The sequence below is a fragment of the Primulina tabacum genome, chromosome 4 (assembly GCF_025594145.1).
Source record: "Primulina tabacum isolate GXHZ01 chromosome 4, ASM2559414v2, whole genome shotgun sequence".
NCBI classification, from domain to species: Eukaryota; Viridiplantae; Streptophyta; class Magnoliopsida; order Lamiales; family Gesneriaceae; genus Primulina; species Primulina tabacum.
In genome coordinates, this window is record NC_134553.1 from 26,785,798 (window position 1) to 26,805,043 (window position 19,246).

At 37.3% G+C, this 19,246-nt stretch overlaps 1 protein-coding gene across 1 annotated transcript; it reads left to right on the forward strand.

Moving 5' to 3' along the window:
* Positions 1-756: 756 nt before the first annotated feature.
* Positions 757-9,576, forward strand: LOC142543196 (nucleobase-ascorbate transporter 12). The gene is made up of 10 exons (XM_075650298.1): positions 757-1,469; positions 2,078-2,175; positions 2,270-2,440; positions 2,549-2,649; positions 3,008-3,143; positions 3,245-3,295; positions 3,386-3,673; positions 7,496-7,730; positions 8,107-8,393; positions 9,031-9,576. Exons 1-10 carry the CDS (start codon positions 956-958, stop codon positions 9,250-9,252), a joined length of 2,103 nt encoding a protein of 700 aa, XP_075506413.1. The 5' UTR covers positions 757-955; the 3' UTR covers positions 9,253-9,576.
* The last annotated feature ends 9,670 nt before the right edge of the window (positions 9,577-19,246 follow it).

Consider the following 19,246-nt stretch of genomic DNA (forward strand, 5'->3'; position numbering starts at 1 on the left):
AATTATTTTGTTCGATAGCAACAACATGGGTATTTGAAAGTTAATTTTTTCGGGATTGTGAACATGAATGGTATAATCATTTAAAATGATTATATCAAGAGATTAAACTGGTTATAAATGTGAGGCTCGAGTCTGAAGAGGGTGGGGGGGTGATCGCCGGTGCCATGAGGTTGCACGGACAATGAACGTCTCCTGACAGACTTCTAGGTGAAGGGAACATGAATGAACCGATCTTATACCTGGAGGAGAGAGATTCCAAAACTGTTAAGGTATGAGACTGTGAAGTTGATGAGGACTTAAAAGATTTGGTAGATAATAATCATATCAAGAAGGTACAATTTTTTTTCGGTAGCTCATCACATAAGAACTCCAAAGTTAAACGTCCTGATTTTGGGCAATTTTGAGAAGGGCGACCCCTTGTGAAATTTCCTAGGGTGCGTGTGAGTGAGGATATAAGTACGTCGGAAAGATTCGTTTTGGTACAATGAGGAAAGTTGTCGAATCTGAGGCATTACAATAAATGTTAAATTATATGTACTTGTTGAAGAAAAATATAATAATAATTTTTGTTAAAGATTGCAAACATCCCCCAAGTAGAATGAACGGTTAGTATTATGTACACTATTTCATAAATAAAAGTATTCTTATTTTTGAATAAATAAATAGATAATTGAGTATAAATAATTTGAACGAAACAAAGATGAAAAAGGAAATGAAATTTGTTGGGATTATTACATACATGATGTCATAATTACAAGTACAGTTGCGGTTCACCGTATCCACATCTTCTTTCTTATGTCCTCAGACACTGAAGCTTAGATCTTTTTCCACTCTCGCTTTCTCTTCTATGCTCCAAAAACCCTAACAATCAGCTCAGATCTGTTGTTACATTCCACTCAACATTCGTATTTTCAGCTGCATCTATGCAATCTTCGGTTGTTTTCAGCTGTTGATAATGGCGAGCTCTGACCCGAGTAAGAATCCAAGGTCCGGTAAATGGCCGCCTACGCCGGAATCTGCGGCAATGCCTCCTTCTTCTTGGGCTAAACGAACTGGGTTCCGTCCGAAATTCTCGGGGGAGACCAATTCTACCGATTCAGGGCAAATCACCGCTTTGCCCACTCCGGCGCAGGTGAAGGATAATAATATTAGACAGCCCGATGCTAACACTGATCTTGAATCTGGCCGTCCGAGGCCCGGACTCACTTCTAATGGCCAATCTGCTGTTGTGCCGAAGCAGCATGAGGGTAAGAATAAGGACAAGGACAAGATACCGCCGGTGAGGAAGCGGAGGGATTCGGATGGGGGGAGGAATGAGGTTGGAGACGGGAATCGAAGGGCTGAGAGGAATGAGGAGGCCGCGGCCGCTGCTACGGTTGATGTGCTGCCGCAGTCGATGTTGGATGATGATGGATTTGTGTCTCGGCATTCACATATGAAGTACGAGCTTCGAGATGCCCCTGGCCTTGGTGAGGTTAATTGCTTTGGATTTTGATTGTGACAGTTTCGGGTATTTGGAAAACCTTTTGTATAATCAAATATTTTCCAATGTAGTACTTTAATGTTCCAGTTTTATTGCTGAAACGGATGTGTCTGATCAAGAAATTTTAGTCAATCTAAAGTTTAATTTAGAGGGATGGCAAATGTACATCAATAACCTACTGTTATCACGATAATTACAAATGTACTTTTATCTCCAGCAATGACTTGGAATTCGCAACTAGGACGAGAAACATTAAGTGAATCAACTTATCAAGCTTTTTGCTGTTAAAAAATTACACCCGTGAACTGATGAGATTGTATGGTCTATCCATCTACGGTCAATGGTTGCCTATAGGTTCAAAACTATGCTTTCATAATAAGGAATCACAAGTAATTTATTTACTTTACATCAACTGCAAAAGAGTTGAATTCTTACATGTCTGCATGCTTGTTTAGTCTCTTTGATGTTGGAATGGAATTTTGTTTATGTTGTTAGCTGATTTAATGTTTATGTGATATCAATGATTCCACTTTCATAAAGAAGTTGGGATGGTTTTTGATGAAAATCGATTCTCGTTTGATGATTTTGTTGCAGTTCCAATTGGTTTCTATGGATTTCAACATTATCTTTCAATGTTGGGATCACTGATACTAGTCCCACTAGTATTAGTTCCGGCAATGGGTGGCACCTATGTGAGCACTTGTAATTCATTTTTTAATAATCACAAAAGTTTTTTTTTCTTTTCCTGTGTGTGGAATGAGTTATACTAATTGAGTCATCTTGTAGGAAGATACTGCCAATGTGGTCTCCACCGTGCTTTTCATGTCTGGAGTGACGACTCTTTTGCATACATCATTAGGATCGAGACTTCCCCTAATACAGGGTCCTTCATTTGTTTATCTTGCCCCGGCCCTTGCAATAATTAACTCTCCCGAATTTTTGGGGTTGACTGGAAACGTATGTATTTTGGGGTGACTTTTTCCATCCCGTTAATTTTATAATTTCCACTAATAGAGTTTCCATGACGTAGTTTCTGGTAGTAAAATTTTTCTTGGAAAACTGCAGAGTTTCAAGCATATTATGAAAGAGCTACAGGGGGCTATAATTATAGGTTCAGCTTTCCAAGCATTCCTCGGATACAGTGGCCTTATGTCATTAATTCTAAGGTATACTCTACTGCTTTCATTTTCTTTTAAACTCTGCATTATTTGTGTTGACTGACTTGGAGATAAAAGTATGTCAGGCTATGAATTTGGATTGTATTATATTGTTATAGTACTAGGATTTTTGTTTGATGAGTGAATTCCTGCATTTCTCTTGTCATCCTGGATGAAATGATGATTTCTGTCCAGCAACTTCTCTTGATAAAATATCTCATATTTTTGCTAACATGTCATAATTTAATGAACCCAGATTAGCTAAGAGCCCTTCTTACCTGATATTGAAGCCTATTGTTCTCTCTCACAAATATTGATTAAATTTTTAAGTAACTTATCTCCTCTTAACTTTTCGGCACCCTTACAGGTCAATCAACCCGGTAGTGGTGTCCCCTACTATTGCTGCTGTTGGACTTTCTTTCTTCAGTTTTGGTTTCCCTCGAGTTGGTACTTGTATTGAAATTGGCGTGGTGCAGATTCTGTTAGTTATTGTATTTTCACTTGTAAGTTCGATTGACCAATTTAAATGGGACAGAAAATGGTTTTATTCTATATGCTTGGAAGTATATTATTCTGATTTGTTTTTTAATTCCTTACTTTGTAGTACCTTCGGAAGATATCAGTTTTGGGTCACCGTGTGTTCCTGATTTACACAGTAGGTTATGTTTTCTACTCTACGCATCATTATTTTATGAACATTATCATCTACATTTTGAAAGTTAATTTTTTTCTCTTACGTACATAGGTTCCACTCAGTTTGGTTATTACATGGGCTATTGCCTTCCTTCTGACCGAAGCTGGACTGTACAACTATAAAGGTTGTGATGCAAACATTCCAGCTGCAAATATAATATCTGATCATTGTCGGAAGCATGTCTTGAGGATGAAGCAGTGTCGCGTTGATACTTCTCATGCATTAAGATCTTCACCATGGTTTAGATTTCCATATCCATTACAATGGGGGATGCCTGTTTTCCACTGGAAGATGGCTCTCGTAATGTGTGTGGTTTCCATAATCGCATCTGTTGATTCGGTGAGTTTTCACTTATTCTGTCTTGCTTGACATGTTAATATATGAATTCTTGGACATGTGTTTTTCTTTTGAAGGAGTATTGTTTATTATAGGATATTCGTTCTTTTTGTCCATATGAATCTTAAAATCTTGTATTTGCTACTTTAAGAGACATGACTATGACTTGGTTTTATGTTGACGAATGACTGAAGGAAAAGGAAAAGGTGGGCCATAAAAGTAGTGACTTCTAGGCTATCCTCTTCTAATACTCCAAGTGTGAATATTATTTGTGCATACTGTTGGCATCAGTTTCTATTTTCACGCGTAAAACGCTGTTGCTTATCTGCGATTTGTGAACTAAAGAATTTTTATGGGAAATGTTGATTAAAATTGATCGACATGCCCACCCCAAAAAAAATATGATCACTGTTTCCAATGGCAACATCTTATGTATTACATTATGGTTGTTGTGGAAGACAAGGGTATCATATTGGTTCATTTGTCTGATGTTACAGTCTGATTGTTGGGTATTGTGTTTAAGAAATTTATCTGCCATTTTCTTCCATAATCGTGAATACTAAATTCGAAGGTTTTGGCGGTAAAGTTTTGCCTTTTTTTTATGTTGTTTCCCATTTTGATGGAGTGTTGACGGTGATTATTTAGTGATGTTTTCTTTTTATTGTTCTTTAGTGCTCTTGGTTCTATCTTCAGGTCAAACTATCACCCAAAATTTTATAATATATGATAACCTGAGCCTAGTAGCGAGTATTTGGTTAAACTAGGCCAAAACTGATTGAACGGAATTTTGTTTTTATAAAACTGAACCTAACCATTTTTTTTTTAAATTATCAAAAACAGAAATAACTGAACCGGATTAAAATCAGTTTAAAAAATAAAAAATTTAAAGATTTTCACGAGCCAACAAGCTAAAGTCCTCTCTGACATAAAATCATGACCACCCTATATATAAATTTAAATTTAATTTAAAATATTTCCATAGCAAAAACACCGAACCCATTTTCTAAAAATTAGAACCAAATGTCCGAATTAACCGAACTTATTTCAGCTTAACTGAACACTTGCTCACCCCTATCCCGAGGAACACTGGTGGACTTAGAATATATGAGACACATAGATTATTTTTATGCTTACAATGTGATTCATATCCATGTATCACGTTTATGTTCATTGGAAACTGGAAACATAATGCAACAAAAATTAATTTCTTTGCTATTTTTAAATCTCGGGGATTATCAGTTGCCTGCGATTTATACCAAAATATTCATATACAATATTTGCTGGATAAGGATTTTACCTAATGCCTGAACTCGTGGATGGTCCACCAGTCTTGCCACATTTGACTGCATAGATAGTCTTTGCTGCAATGGACGAACTGTCAAACATCTGGTCCCGCCAAACAAATGTATTTACCACGAATAATCAATCCTAGATGATTATTCTTGATCTACAAACATGATACATGTGCTCTTTACGAGAATTGGTTGAAACAATATGAAAATTGCATATGGAAAGGAGAACGAGAATTACTGCTTTTGGGAATTTTTGAAACTTTTTCAAAATCTTAGAAAACCTCTTCCTTCCTCTATTTTAAAACTCTCGTTCAAGACCTAATCAAAATTGAAGAGAATCTGAAGAAGATGTTGTACTATAGATATTATCCTCAGTTTTTTGCATCTTGACTGTTGAAATCTTTGGTGGGAATATATATTTCAATTTTTACTTGATATGGTAGGAATTTTTTGGATATATTTTCGTATTTAGAGTTTGAGTCCTGGAGCTTGAGACGTAAATGAGTCCTGGAGATTTTTTTAGAAAAATATATTTATTTACTACTATAATATGTAAAACACAGTTATTGAAATAAATAAGCTAAACAAAAATATATTATATCACAAAAATATATTTACCTGTAAAAAATGCTATTATTCATGTTTTTTAAAAAATATATTAACATACTGCTATTTTATAGCAAACTATATATTTAAAGCATCCAGTAAGGAAATCTTTCATTTTTGGCAGATATCTGCGTTGCTTTTATTTTAAGTATGTTGGGTAGTCAAGGAATCTGTTATTACTCACCTTTTTTTCTTATATTTTCTTTAGGTATAGTTCGGAAATGGGATAAGGGAGGGATTGATAAATAATCCTCCTTATTCCATGTTTGGTATATTTTTAAAAAGCCCATGATAATATTATGGGCCCTTGATAAATAATTTTTTAGAAGGATAAAATGTCCCATCTATTAGGTGTGATAATTTTAATTTATTGATAAAATACACTACAAATAACTTAATTGTCATCAATTTATAAATGATTTTTATAAATCTATGCTAATAGGTAGAAATTAAAATCATATAAATATTTTTATTTATTTTTATATATTATATAATATGATAATTATATAAATGAATTCGAGATAATTATATAAATAATTTTAATAAATATAAATAAAATTATTAGTATCACTCGATTAACCTTAAAAATTGATATTTGACTTTACCCACAAAATCAATGACTCAATTATCATATTATATAAAATTAGGTAAAAATAAATAAATCATGCAAGTACCATCGGTGTATGAAAATATAAAAAATAGGAACTCAAACAACAACTTTGAAATTATAAAATTTATTATGATAAGGTTAATTTTGTCACTACAATCTAATATATAAATTTAATCACTCTTATTAAAATCTTACCAAACATTAAATATAATATCCTATATCTTATTTATCCTTAACTTATCCTTATATTATATATGACATGTTTATCCTATCATGTGTACCAAACTATGCCTAGTAGTTTTATCCACTAATTGTCTAGTCAATCAATTTACATTTTAATTTAAGGCTGACTGATTGACAATTTAGATTCTAGTTTATAGCTGTTATGTATCTATGTATGTAATTTTCGAATATTTTAGGAAATAAAACGTCAATTAATTTTTTTTTAGAAATAAGGAAAATACATGACTCAGAAACTCGGGCCTGGACTAAGCTGAGATAAGCGCTGCTCCATGGTACATACCCAGACGCAACGGTCACACCCGGTGGCGCATCTCGCCTTTTACAACTATGTGACCCTTGTCGAGTAGGAAAACAAGTCACAGTGCAACGGTCATCGGATATAGCGAGGTGTTTTGGGTCATTAGGATTAATGATATATATACATGTAACTAGAAATTCTCTACTAGACTAGTGATAATCGTTTAGAAAATTTAGGATGAGGGTTGTTAAGTGAATTCATCCTATGAGAATCTATTCGTCCATACTATATAATGCAGTAACAAGTTCACGAATTTTAGTTTCGAAGAGAGATTCATTATCCTTCTTATCTGATTGTTTATCTACCAACAACAAAATTTAATGATTACAAATACTATGAAATGTATTTCATTATTGTCAATTATTGTGGTATCCCATTTCACATGATATAATAATCTCAAGATGTTTGTGCAAAAGCATGAATATACATGATTAGAATTAAAAATGTTTTACAAAATAGTGTTACAAAACCGACACCCACAAGTTGGATTGTTAGATATCTACTCTTAACATATAGAGCACACATTGGCCAAGGAGCTTGCCAATTCCATTTTTAAGTCTCCTTACCAAACTATATTGCATGAAACTTTACATGTTTTTTTTTTTTTTTGTTTAGAGATGATGAAACATTCTTGATTCCATTTGTGACTAGCATTGTGCTCGTGGCAGAATTTCTTTAACCATAGAATTTGTACTTAAGTGCTCATTCTGTGGTCTTGTGTGTCCGATTTTTATTTATTTAGTTCATAGTATTTTTTTCTTTCCTAAAATTTCTAGGTTGGTTCATATCATGCCTCGTCGTTGTTAGTGGCATCAAGACCTCCAACAGCTGGCGTTTTAAGTCGAGGAATTGGTCTTGAAGGTCTCTCTAGCGTATTGGCTGGTCTTTGGGGTATGGGAACAGGCTCGACTACTCTGACTGAGAATGTACACACCATTGCTGTGACGAAAATGGGGAGTCGCAGAGCAGTTGAATTGGGTGCATGTGTAGTGATCGTCCTATCCCTTATAGGTATGTATTTCATAATTAGCTCGTCTATAACCTTGCTGGGGCCTGGATTATTCAGTATATATTAGCAAAAATTTTCCATTTAATTTATCATGTAGACAATTCTTAGCAATTTGGTGGCTATGCATGAAATTTTGTTCTTGATGAAGGAAATTAGAGAATAATCACGAGTTTTTTTAGGAAAATGCATTTTCACGTAGAGATTGCTAATGCAACAATAGTATAAATGAAAATATTAAATGACAAATCATGTTCTGCCCGAGTTCTTTTCATCTCAAGACTCAAGGTGTATATTACTCAAAGGCCTACTAGTCCCTGAGTACAGTATCAAATTGGTTATATCTGTAGTGATGTTATGTTGTTGCTGTCTTGTTGCCAGGTAAAGTTGGGGGTTTTATTGCATCAATACCCGAAGTCATGGTTGCAGCTCTTTTGTGCTTTATGTGGGCTATGCTCACTGCACTCGGTTTATCAAATTTACGTTACAGCGAGGCTGGGAGTTCCAGAAACATTATCATCGTTGGCCTCTCTTTGTTCTTTTCCTTATCAATTCCAGCATATTTTCAGCAATATGGCCTCTCTCCAAACACAAACTTGTCCGTCCCTAGTTATTTTCAACCATATGTTGTAGCTTCTCATGGTCCCATCAGAACCAAGTCTCAAGGGGTGCGTACACTGTACTTACCTGGATAATTGCATATTTAGTTGCTGTTTACCACTAAAACTTTTTTGTCTTCCATGTGTAGTACATAAGTGATTTGTCCTCTCATATGTTGTTATTATTCGTCCAAATGGTAGCAGAAATGCCACATGAAACTTACCCATTTATTTTTCCTTACAATTGGCCATTTAAGTTCATTTTTGCTCTTAACTTTAGTTTAAAACCAATAATCCCACACTTCGATTGCCTAGGGAAGATTAGACATTCTTACAAATTGTGCACAAATGTCCACCTGTATTTCTTCCTTGAATCAATACCAATACCCACCTATAAGCTCGCAAATCCATGTAGAAATTTGTCTGCGAGATAGTAGATCATATTCTATCACTCGGGCAATCGAATTGTGGTTATATATGGTTCTTGGGTAAAGCTGTGGCAATAGTTGAACATAGAATTTGACTCCAAGTATCATCAGGAACCAATTGCATTCTGTTTTAAGAAGCTGAGGTGCCAGAGTTCTACATGGTAGTAATGAGGGATCAAAACCTTTTTAGTTGTAAAAATATGGACTAAAACTATAATATTTACCAATTTTGTTCTTTGTCTGTTTGTATCACGATTTCTTTCTATGTTGCATGGCAGATGAATTACGTTCTGAATACCTTGTTTTCACTCCACATGGTGATTGCATTCTTAGTGGCTGTTATCCTGGACAACACGGTACCAGGTAGTCCACAGGAACGAGGAGTATACGTCTGGTCTGAACGCGAGGCTGCTAGAAGGGAACCTGCTGTGGCCAAAGACTATGAATTGCCATTCAGAGTTGGTAAAATTTTCAGATGGGTAAAATGGGTTGGGCTATAGGCGAAAAACGAGTCTATTCTTTATGTTTTGTAGTACCATTCTCATCATTGGAAGAAGCTCTTTTCTGTTTGGAAAACATAAATCAGGTACTCGGATCGTGATAGCTTGTCCAGACTTCGAATCAGCAAAGAGAAGTGTTGTTTTGCTTTAACACAGATCGGGTTTTATGAGAGCTCAACATCTTGCAGAGGAAGGGTGGTTTTTGTTATAAATTTGCAGAAAAAAATTATGCTTAATTTTTGTTGTAATATCATGTTGAGATTGTAGAACTTGTATCTGTATATTTGAGTTTAGGAATGACCATTGAGACATCATTTCTCTTTATGTTGAGAATTCTTATTTTCTCGCTCTGTTGTTTATAAATATTTATAGGGAATTGTTGTGAAATAAACTGACTATTTTTAAAAAAATTGTAGTTTGTATGCTGGGTTATATGAGCTACAGTACCTTGCCGCCTGAATTGTTATGTCCCAGTCCTCAAAAAAATTTCAGTAAAAGATAAACCCATTGTTTTTTCAACTCCGTAACAGTGACATTTCTACTATATCAACAAGTTCAAAAAGTACCGATATGCTTCGCTCGAAGACAATATTTTCCGTCACTCAACCAATGGACATCAGTCTTTGTCGAGAAAGAACCCATTCTTGGGGAAAACCGACGCAGCGGTAACAACACATCGACGAAGAAAGTGTAAGCTTTTCTTTATGTAATCTCTTCTTTATAGTGCCGTTCCAAAAATTTTAGTTGCGGGTCATGTATTTGTGCTAAACATAACCGACTCCTAAGGTTGGTTTTAGGATTTTTTGGGTCGATTTCAAGGTCTATCGGTCTTTAGCATATGATGGTTGCGGTTTGAAGATGCCCAAGCTCAAGAGATGATGCAATTCTTGAATAAATCGAAGTAGAAACCTCGAGATTCTGTTTTGGCTCTAGTCATGGTTCCATTCAAAGTTTGGGAAGAAAATATTAATTTTGGAATTAATTCAAGATTAAAACACTTCACGAATTGGTAATTAAGAAATTAAATCGAAATCTTTGAGTTTACGGTAAAATAGAAATATTAATAATGCTAAAGCTGTGTAATTTTTAAAATATTTTATGATAATATGATTTAATAATGCTAAAGATGTCCAATTAGAAATATAAATATTAATAATGCTAAAGCTGTGCAATTAATAATGCTAAAGCTGTGCAAAATTTATGATGAAAATATGAGATTTTATGATTTATAATAAAGCTGTGCAATTTTTACTGTTAAAAATGTTATTTTTCAAATGTGGAAATGACATGATATTTTATGATAAAAAAGAGAAGGAAAAATATTTTGAAGGATATGAATTGACTCTGTCATAAAATATATGATATAAGATTTTTGGGAATTTCGTGAGGGAGAAGGCCTCAGAGGGAGCCCGTTTACAGAAAAAGCCCCCAGATGGAGCCCAACGATCGTATTTCCATTTTACATCGATGCCTAATGCCCGTCCCCATGCGCAATGGTGGGCTAAGACTAATCAGTCGATCAGAGGATAAAAGCTAGTCACTCTCTGTGGGGACCCGGACGCTAATCATCTTCTTAATCGTCATTGGGATAAATGGATCAATTAATTAATCTGGGTCTAATTTTTTTTTTAAAAATTTGCGGAACGTAATGTAATTCAATCTAATATACATATCAGTATAAAAGAACAAGTCTTGTACAACAAAATCGAACTTAAACTAAGGTTCAACAACTAAATGTCAAGTGCTGAATCCTATCTACAGCAACGTCAAAGTCCGTAGTCTCCACTCTAATCACGATCTCTCATCATCTCCTCGACCCTGATCCTGTCCTACCTGTTGCCATGCACACATACAAACACGACAACAGCCGGATAACTCCGGTGAGAATAAAATCCCAGTATAAGCAATGTACATGCGATGCATAAAATCATATACAAAAGCATAAACCATGTACTAAGAACACGAATCATAATTTATGACACATTAGTGAATATAGATAAAACTCTCTAACTCGTCATCTCCGACTCGACTCATCTCTAATCTAGGGATCCCGGTTCCTGGACAATAACACATATATCGAATCTCAGCGATAGGAGTCGATCCGCCCCTAACCAATATCGATATAAGTCAATAATCCAGTGTCTTGGCATATCCGTCACAGACTTGGCATATCCGCCAAAGCTATCCTATGACAATGTGCAATGGGCCAATGACCACTCTATCACTGTCTGGCCCTTCTGTCAATGACTCTCGCTCAATAGCTATCGGCTATTCTCTACTTTCTATAAATCAATAGATTAATCATATCAAGGTCAAACAATTGCAATAAAATAAAGTATCTGGTTTTAGGGAAACTAGAGTCCAATCTGACTCAAGTTAATCTCCCGGTTAACATCGACTTATACCTTTCGTTCGTAGTCTCGGTCTGAAGAATTGGAAATTCTGAATTCAAGACTGTCTCTGTCAATCTGAAATGACATATCGAGAATAGTAATATCAACATTCCATTCCCAATTTTATACTAAATCCGGTCAATCTGAATCTAATTCAAAATTAACAGCATAACGGCACAATCCCGATATCTCCGTCAATGCAATATCAACTAGATATCAATTATAAATCATAACCAATATCCGATACAATCCAGAATCAGTCAATAATCCAAATCTGTTCAATTTCCAATTAATATAATCAGAAAATCATAACAATTCCATAATCAATCTGTTCTTCGATCTGACTTCGATTCTACGATGTCTAACATATCCAGAACACCATATAATGATCAAATAATAATTCCTCCAATATCATAATTTCAAATGATAATAAAACTCAATAAAACTTACGTACAGTTGTAGCTGTTGACAAGAGGAGTACAGAACCGTGCTCGGATTAAAATTCTGATAGACGGATCGTACGAAATCAAATTCTAAGCAAAATTGAAGCTTGAGAGAATTTGCTCTGGAGAACTCTTGGTTTCTTGCTTCTCAATTGTGAAGGAAATTGCAAATATATATACTTCAATCCATAGCAAGCCAAGTGTCCCACTAAATATCATTAATTGCACTTCAGCCCCTGAAATCTTCACTATTTGCAATTTAGTCCTCACAACTCTTTTTAATTCAATTTCAGTTCTATGGAATTGTAAAACCATGGAATATAACTCAACATTCCATAATTCATAAATTAAATAATCTCGAATTCAAATGATAAAATCTCGGGCCTTACAATTCTCCCCCTCTGAGACATGATTTCGTCCTCGAAATCGTAGGCAGTCAAATCATATCAGATAAGAAGATATAACAGAAGCTAAAATATAAGACTCACATAAGTGAAATAACTCTGAGAATTCCTGTCTCATATCTGATTCAGTCTCCCAAGTAGCTTCCTCAATGCCATGATGAGTCCACTGGACTTTCACAAGAGGAATAATCTTCGTTCTGAGTTGTTTTTTTTCGATGTAACTCAGAGATTCATCAAGTTCTGCCTCGTCTGGCTGAATAATGTGAGAATCATCAGGGAGATACTTCCGCAGCATAGATACATGAAAGACATCATGTATTCCAGATAGAGAAGGCGGTAATGCGAGTCGATAGGCACGATCTCCTATCTTCTCGAGAATCTCGTACGACCCAATATATCGTGGAGACAACTTCCCTTTCTTGCCAAATCTAACAACTCCTCTGAAAGGTGAAATCTTTAAAAATACTCGGTCTCCTTCCTCAAATACCAACGGTCTACGTCGAACATTGGCATATTTGGCTTGTCTGTCTTGAGCTGTCTTCATTCTCTTCTGAATCAGCTTCACTTTTTCTGTCATATCTCTAATCATATCAGGTCCAAACTCAGGTACCTCAGAGATATCATCCCAATACAGAGGGGATCTGCACTTCTTACCGTACAATGCTTCAAACGGAGCCATCTCAATACTCGTCTGATAGCTGTTATTGTACGAAAACTCACAAAGTGGCAATGCATCTTGCCAACTAGTGCTAAAATCAAGCACTACAGCTCTCAGAATATTTTCCAGTGTCTGGATAGTCCGCTCTGACTGTCCGTCGGTCTGTGGATGATATGCGGTACTCAGATGTAACTTCGTACCTAGAGCCTGTTGCAAACTCCGCCAAAAGTGCGAAGTAAACGGAGGATCACGGTCTGATACAATCGACTTCGGCACTCCGTGCAATCTGAACACTTCTCTGACATAGATTTCTGCCATTTGGTCATATCTGTACGTCATCTGATACGGAATGAAGCATGCTGATTTGGTCAATCTGTCAATCACGACCCAAATCGCATCACAACCTCTGAAGGAACGTGGTAACTGCGTCACGAAGTCCATGGAAATGTGATCCCATTTCCATTCAGGAATCAATAAACTGTGCAGTAGACCTCCTGGTTTCTTTTTTTCCGCTTTCACTGTTGGCAATTCACACACATCAGTCTTCATCTGTTTCCACCAAAACTGTCCTTTCAAATCATTGTACATCTTTCTGTCACTAGGATGAATGCTAAAACGACTGCTGTGCGCTTCTGCCAATATCCGCTGTCTCAATTCTGAAACATTCGGCACAACAATACGATTGTTCATATACAGTACATCATCACGTACCTGATACTCTGATCGATGACCTGATCTGACCATCTCAATTGAGTTCTGTACATTCTGATCAACTTTCTGAGCCGCTTTAATTTTCAAAATCAGCTCTTGTTCGACTTGAATAGCATACAATCTCAGAGGCTGACAATCTGTTTCAAATGCTAATCTTGACAAACAGCAATCTTCTATCAAATTTGAAACACCTATTGTCGATAAGGACAAAGAACATACCTTACGACTCAGTGCATCAGCTGCTGCATTGGACTTTCCCGGATAGTACTTGATTTCACAATCAAAATCCTTCAGCAAATCAAGCCATTCTTTGTCTCATATTCAATTTAGACTGTGAAAACAGATATTTCAAGCTTTTATGATCAGAATAGATTTCGAATTTTTCACCGTACAGGTAATGTTGCCAAATCTTCAATGCAAAGACAATGGCCGCCAATTCAAGATCATGAATTGGATAGCGAGTCTCATGTGGCTTCAACTAGTCTCGAAGCATAGGCAATGACATGCCCTCGCTGCATCAACATACAATCCAACCCTCTGTGAGAAGCGTCACAATATACAACGAATCACCAGTACCTGACGGAATAGTCAACACCTGAGCACTGGTCAATCTCTTCTTTAACTCAACAAAACTGGACTCACACTCCTCAGACTAGAAAAATGGAGCATTTTTCTAAGTTAACTGCGTAATAAGTTTAGCAATACTCGAGAAATCTTTAATGAATCGACGATAATATCCTGCCAAACCCATAAAGCTGCGTATCTCTGGTACAGATGTCGGTCTCGGACAACTGATCACAGCCTCAACCTTACTAGGATCAACTGAAATTCCATCACCAGCTATGATGTGACCCAGAAATACAACCTGTCTCAGCCAAAACTAACATTTCGACAGTTTGGCATACAATTTCTCAGCCCTCAAAATTTTCAACACAGTTCTCAGATGTTCAGCATGTTCTATCATATTTTTCGAATAAATCAAAATATCATCGATGAATATAATCACAAAATCATCAAGATATTTCTGAAACACACGGTTCATTAATCCCATAAACACAGCTGGAGCATTTGTTAAACCGAAAGGTATGACAATAAACTCATAATGTCCATACCTAGTTCTAAACGCTGTCTTCGAGATATCAGAATCTCTGACTCTCAGCTGATGATATCCAGATCTCAGATCGATCTTGGAATAAATAGACGATCCCTGCAACTGATCAAACAAATCATTTATACGAGGCAATGGATATTTATTCTTTACCGTAGCCTTGTTCAGTTGCCGGTAGTCAATGCAAAGTCTCATTGAATCGTATTTCTTCTTCACAAACAACACTGGAGCACCCCAAGGAGAAACACTCGATCTGATGTAACCCTTGGCCAGTAAGTCTTCTAACTGCTCTTTCAATTCTTTCAATTCAATTGGTGTCATTCTGTACGGAGCTCTAGAAATCGGATCTGTACCTGGCATCAATTCAATGCTGAAATCTATTTCTCGAATCGGAGGCAATCTCGGAATCTCGTCGGGGAAAACATCTGCAAACTCGCTTATCACTGGCAAATCAGCCAATGATGGGCTCGATTTCAGTAAATCAACTGAATAGACAAGGAATCCCTCCGCTCCTTTCTGCAATAATCGAGTCATAGACATAGCAGATATCAAAGGAATCCTAGATCTAGAATACTTACCATAAAATTTCCACTCCTCAGCCATCTCAGGTCTGAATCTAACAATCTTATGGAAACAATCAACGGTAGCTCTGTACTTGGTCAACATATCGATACCGATAATACAATCAAAATCAAACAAACCAAGTACAATGCAATCTAACTCAATATCATGCTCATCATACCGCAGTATACAAGATCTAACAGATGTCACTGATATCAAACCTGTCCCTAAAGGAGAAGAGACAGATACTACAACAGCTAGGGGCTCAACAGGCAATGCATGCATCAATGCAAATCTCTCAGATATAAATGTATGTGATGCACCAGTATCAATCAATACATAAGCAGGATAACCAGAAATAAAACAGTTACCTGCAACAACATCATCAAGTGCGTCCTGAGCCTGCTCCTCTGTCAAGGCAAATACTCTGGCCTGCTGTCTAGGAGGCTGGCTAACAGTCTTGCTTCCTCCTGGCCCTTGCTGTGACTGGGTCGATGGTGCTGGCTGAAAAGAGTGAACAGCTGATGGTCGTCTCCCTGTCTGAGCCACTGATCCCGATGACTCTGCTCCTTGGAATCCCTGGGAACCTCTCTGGGGACAAACTCTAGCAAAATGTCCCTGCTGTCTGCATATACGGCAACTGCCAAACACTCCTCGGCACTGCTCTGTGGAATGTCTCCCTCCACAGGTGCTGCAATAAGCTCCTGTATAAATCTGGCCCTGACCGGTTTGTCTCGAGCCACTAGAACTGGATGAACTGCTTCCAGATCTCTTGAACTGTTTCCCTTTAGCTTTCAACTGATATTTCCTTCCACTGCCATATGCGCCAAAGATTCTGGACGTGTCGCGCATATGCGCGTATCTACTCGTGCATGTGCGCCAATGTTTCTGGAAATATCGCGCATATGCGCCGGACTGGTGGCGCATATGCGCCGAGCTCGTCTAACACCAAAAATTGCATCTACTTTTCCGTCTCTTCCGATCCGATACAATGCGTCTACAAAGTATATACAAGATTTCGTCCTCGAAATCGACTTCAATCAATCAAAGTATATACAAGATGCAATATAATCAAAACTGAATAAATACTCACGTCATAGAAATAGCTCGGGATATCTCTGTCTCATATCTGATTCTGTCTCCCAAGTCGCTTCCTCGATGCCATGACGACTCCACTGGACTTTCACAAGTGGAATAGTCTTTGTCCTGAGCTGCTTCTCTTTCCGATCAAGAATCTGTATCGGTTGCTCAACATAACTCAAAGTCTGATCAAGCTCGGCTTCGTTAGGCTGAATGATATGAGAAATATCTGGCATATATCTACGCAACATCGATACATGAAAAACTTCATGTATCCCAGATAAAGAAGGAGGAAGAGCTAGTCGATATGCTCGATCGCCAATCTTCTCAAGAATCTCGTAAGGACCGATGTATCTAGGAGACAACTTTCCACGCTTGCCAAATCTGACAATGCTTCTGAAAGGAGAAATCTTCAAAAACACTCTGTCTCCTTGTTCAAATACTAACGGTCTACGTTTGATATTGGCATACTTGGCTTGTCTATCTTGTGCCGTCTTCATTCTCTTCTGGATTATCTTTACCTTCTCAGTCATTTCACGAATCATATCAGGCCCAAGTTCTGGTACCTTAGATATATCATCCTAGTACAACGGAGATCTGCACTTCTTGCCATACAAGGCTTCAAACGGAGCCATCTCAATGCTCGTCTGATAGCTGTTGTTGTACGAGAATTCACAAAGTGGCAGTGAATCTTGCCAACTAGTGCCGAAATTTAGCACTACAGCTCTCAACATGTCCTCTAAAGTCTGGATAGTCCGCTCTGACTGTCCATCTGTTTGGGGATGATAGGCAGTACTCAGGTGCAATGTCGTACCTAAAGCCTGCTGCAAATTGTGCCAAAAGTGTGAAGTGAATCGTGGATCACGATCCGATACAATAGACTTCGGCACACCATGTAATCTGACTACTTCTCTGACATACAACTCGGCCATCTGATCGTGTCGATATGTCATTCTGTTTGGAATAAAACAAGCTGATTTTGTCAATCTGTCAATAATGACCCAAATCGCATCGCAGCCCCGGGATGATCGAGGTAACTTTGTCACGAAATCCATGGAAATGTGATCCCATTTCCACTCAGGAATAGACAGACTCTGAAGTAGACCTCCGGGCTTCTTTCTCTCGGCCTTCACCTGTTGGCAATTCAAGCACTTAGACACAAATTCGGCAATATCTGACTTCATCTGTTTCCACCAGAACTGTGTCTTCAAATCATTGTACATCTTGCTGCCACCAGGATGAATACTAAACCGACTACAGTGCGCTTCTGACAAAATCTGTTGTTTCAATTTTGGAACATCTGGCACTACAAGACGGTTATTCACATATAGAACATAATCATGTACCTGATACTCAGACTGATGTCCTGATCTGACCATATCAATCGATTTCTGCACATTCTGATCAGTTCTTTGAGCTTCCTTAATCCTTATAATCAAATCTGGCTCAACTTGAATCGTAGCAAGTCTCAATGGTCTATTATCTGTGTCAAATGCTAAACTAGACAAACAACAATCTTCAACTAAATTCGAAACACCTATCGTCGATAAGGATAGAGTACATACCTTTCGACTCAAGGCATCCGCTGCTGCATTTGACTTCCCTGGATAGTATTTGATCTCGCAATCAAAATCTTTCAACAAATCGAGCCATCTACGCTGTCTCATGTTCAACTCTGACTGAGAAAACAAATATTTTAGGCTCTTGTGATCAGAGTAGATCTCAAATTTCTCGCCATAAAGATAATGACGCCAAATTTTCAATGCAAAAACAATAGCCGCCAATTCAAGATCATGAATTGGGTATCGAATCTCGTGTGGCTTCAGTTGTCTTGAGGCATACGCAATCACATGACCTCGCTGCATAAGAACACATCCTAGCCCTCTGTGAGATGCATCACAATATACAACGAAATCGCCAGTATCTGAAGGAATCATCAAGACAGGTGCACTGGTCAGCCTCTTCTTCAACTCTAGAAAGCTAGACTCACACTCCTCAGACCATACAAACGGAGCATTCTTCTGTGTCAACTTGGTAATCGGCTTTGCAATGCTGGAGAAATCTTTGATGAATCGTCGATAGTACCCTGCCAGACCCATGAAACTGCGTATCTCAGGCACAAAAGTCGATCTCGGCCAACTGATCACAGCTTCAACTTTACTCGGATCCACAGAAATACCGTCTTCAGATATGATATGACCCAAGAAGACAACATGTCTCAGCCAAAACTCACACTTTGACAGTTTAGCAAATAATCTTTCATTTCTCAACGTTTTCAACACAATTCTCAAATGATTGGCATGTTCATTCAGATTCTTAGAATAAACCAAGATATCATAAAAAAAAACAATCACAAACTCATCCAAATACCTCTGAAAGACACGGTTCATCAATCCCATAAACACCGCTGGATCATTCGTTAAACCAAAAGGCATGACAACAAACTCATAATGTCCATACCTTTTTCGGAATGCTGTCTTCGGTATGTCAACATCTCTAACTCTCAATTGGTGATATCCCGATTGCAAATCAATCTTGGAATAGACAGATGATCCCTGCAACTGATCAAATAAGTCATCAATACGCGGCAATGGATATTTATTCTTCACCGTTGCTTTATTCAGTTGCCGGTAATC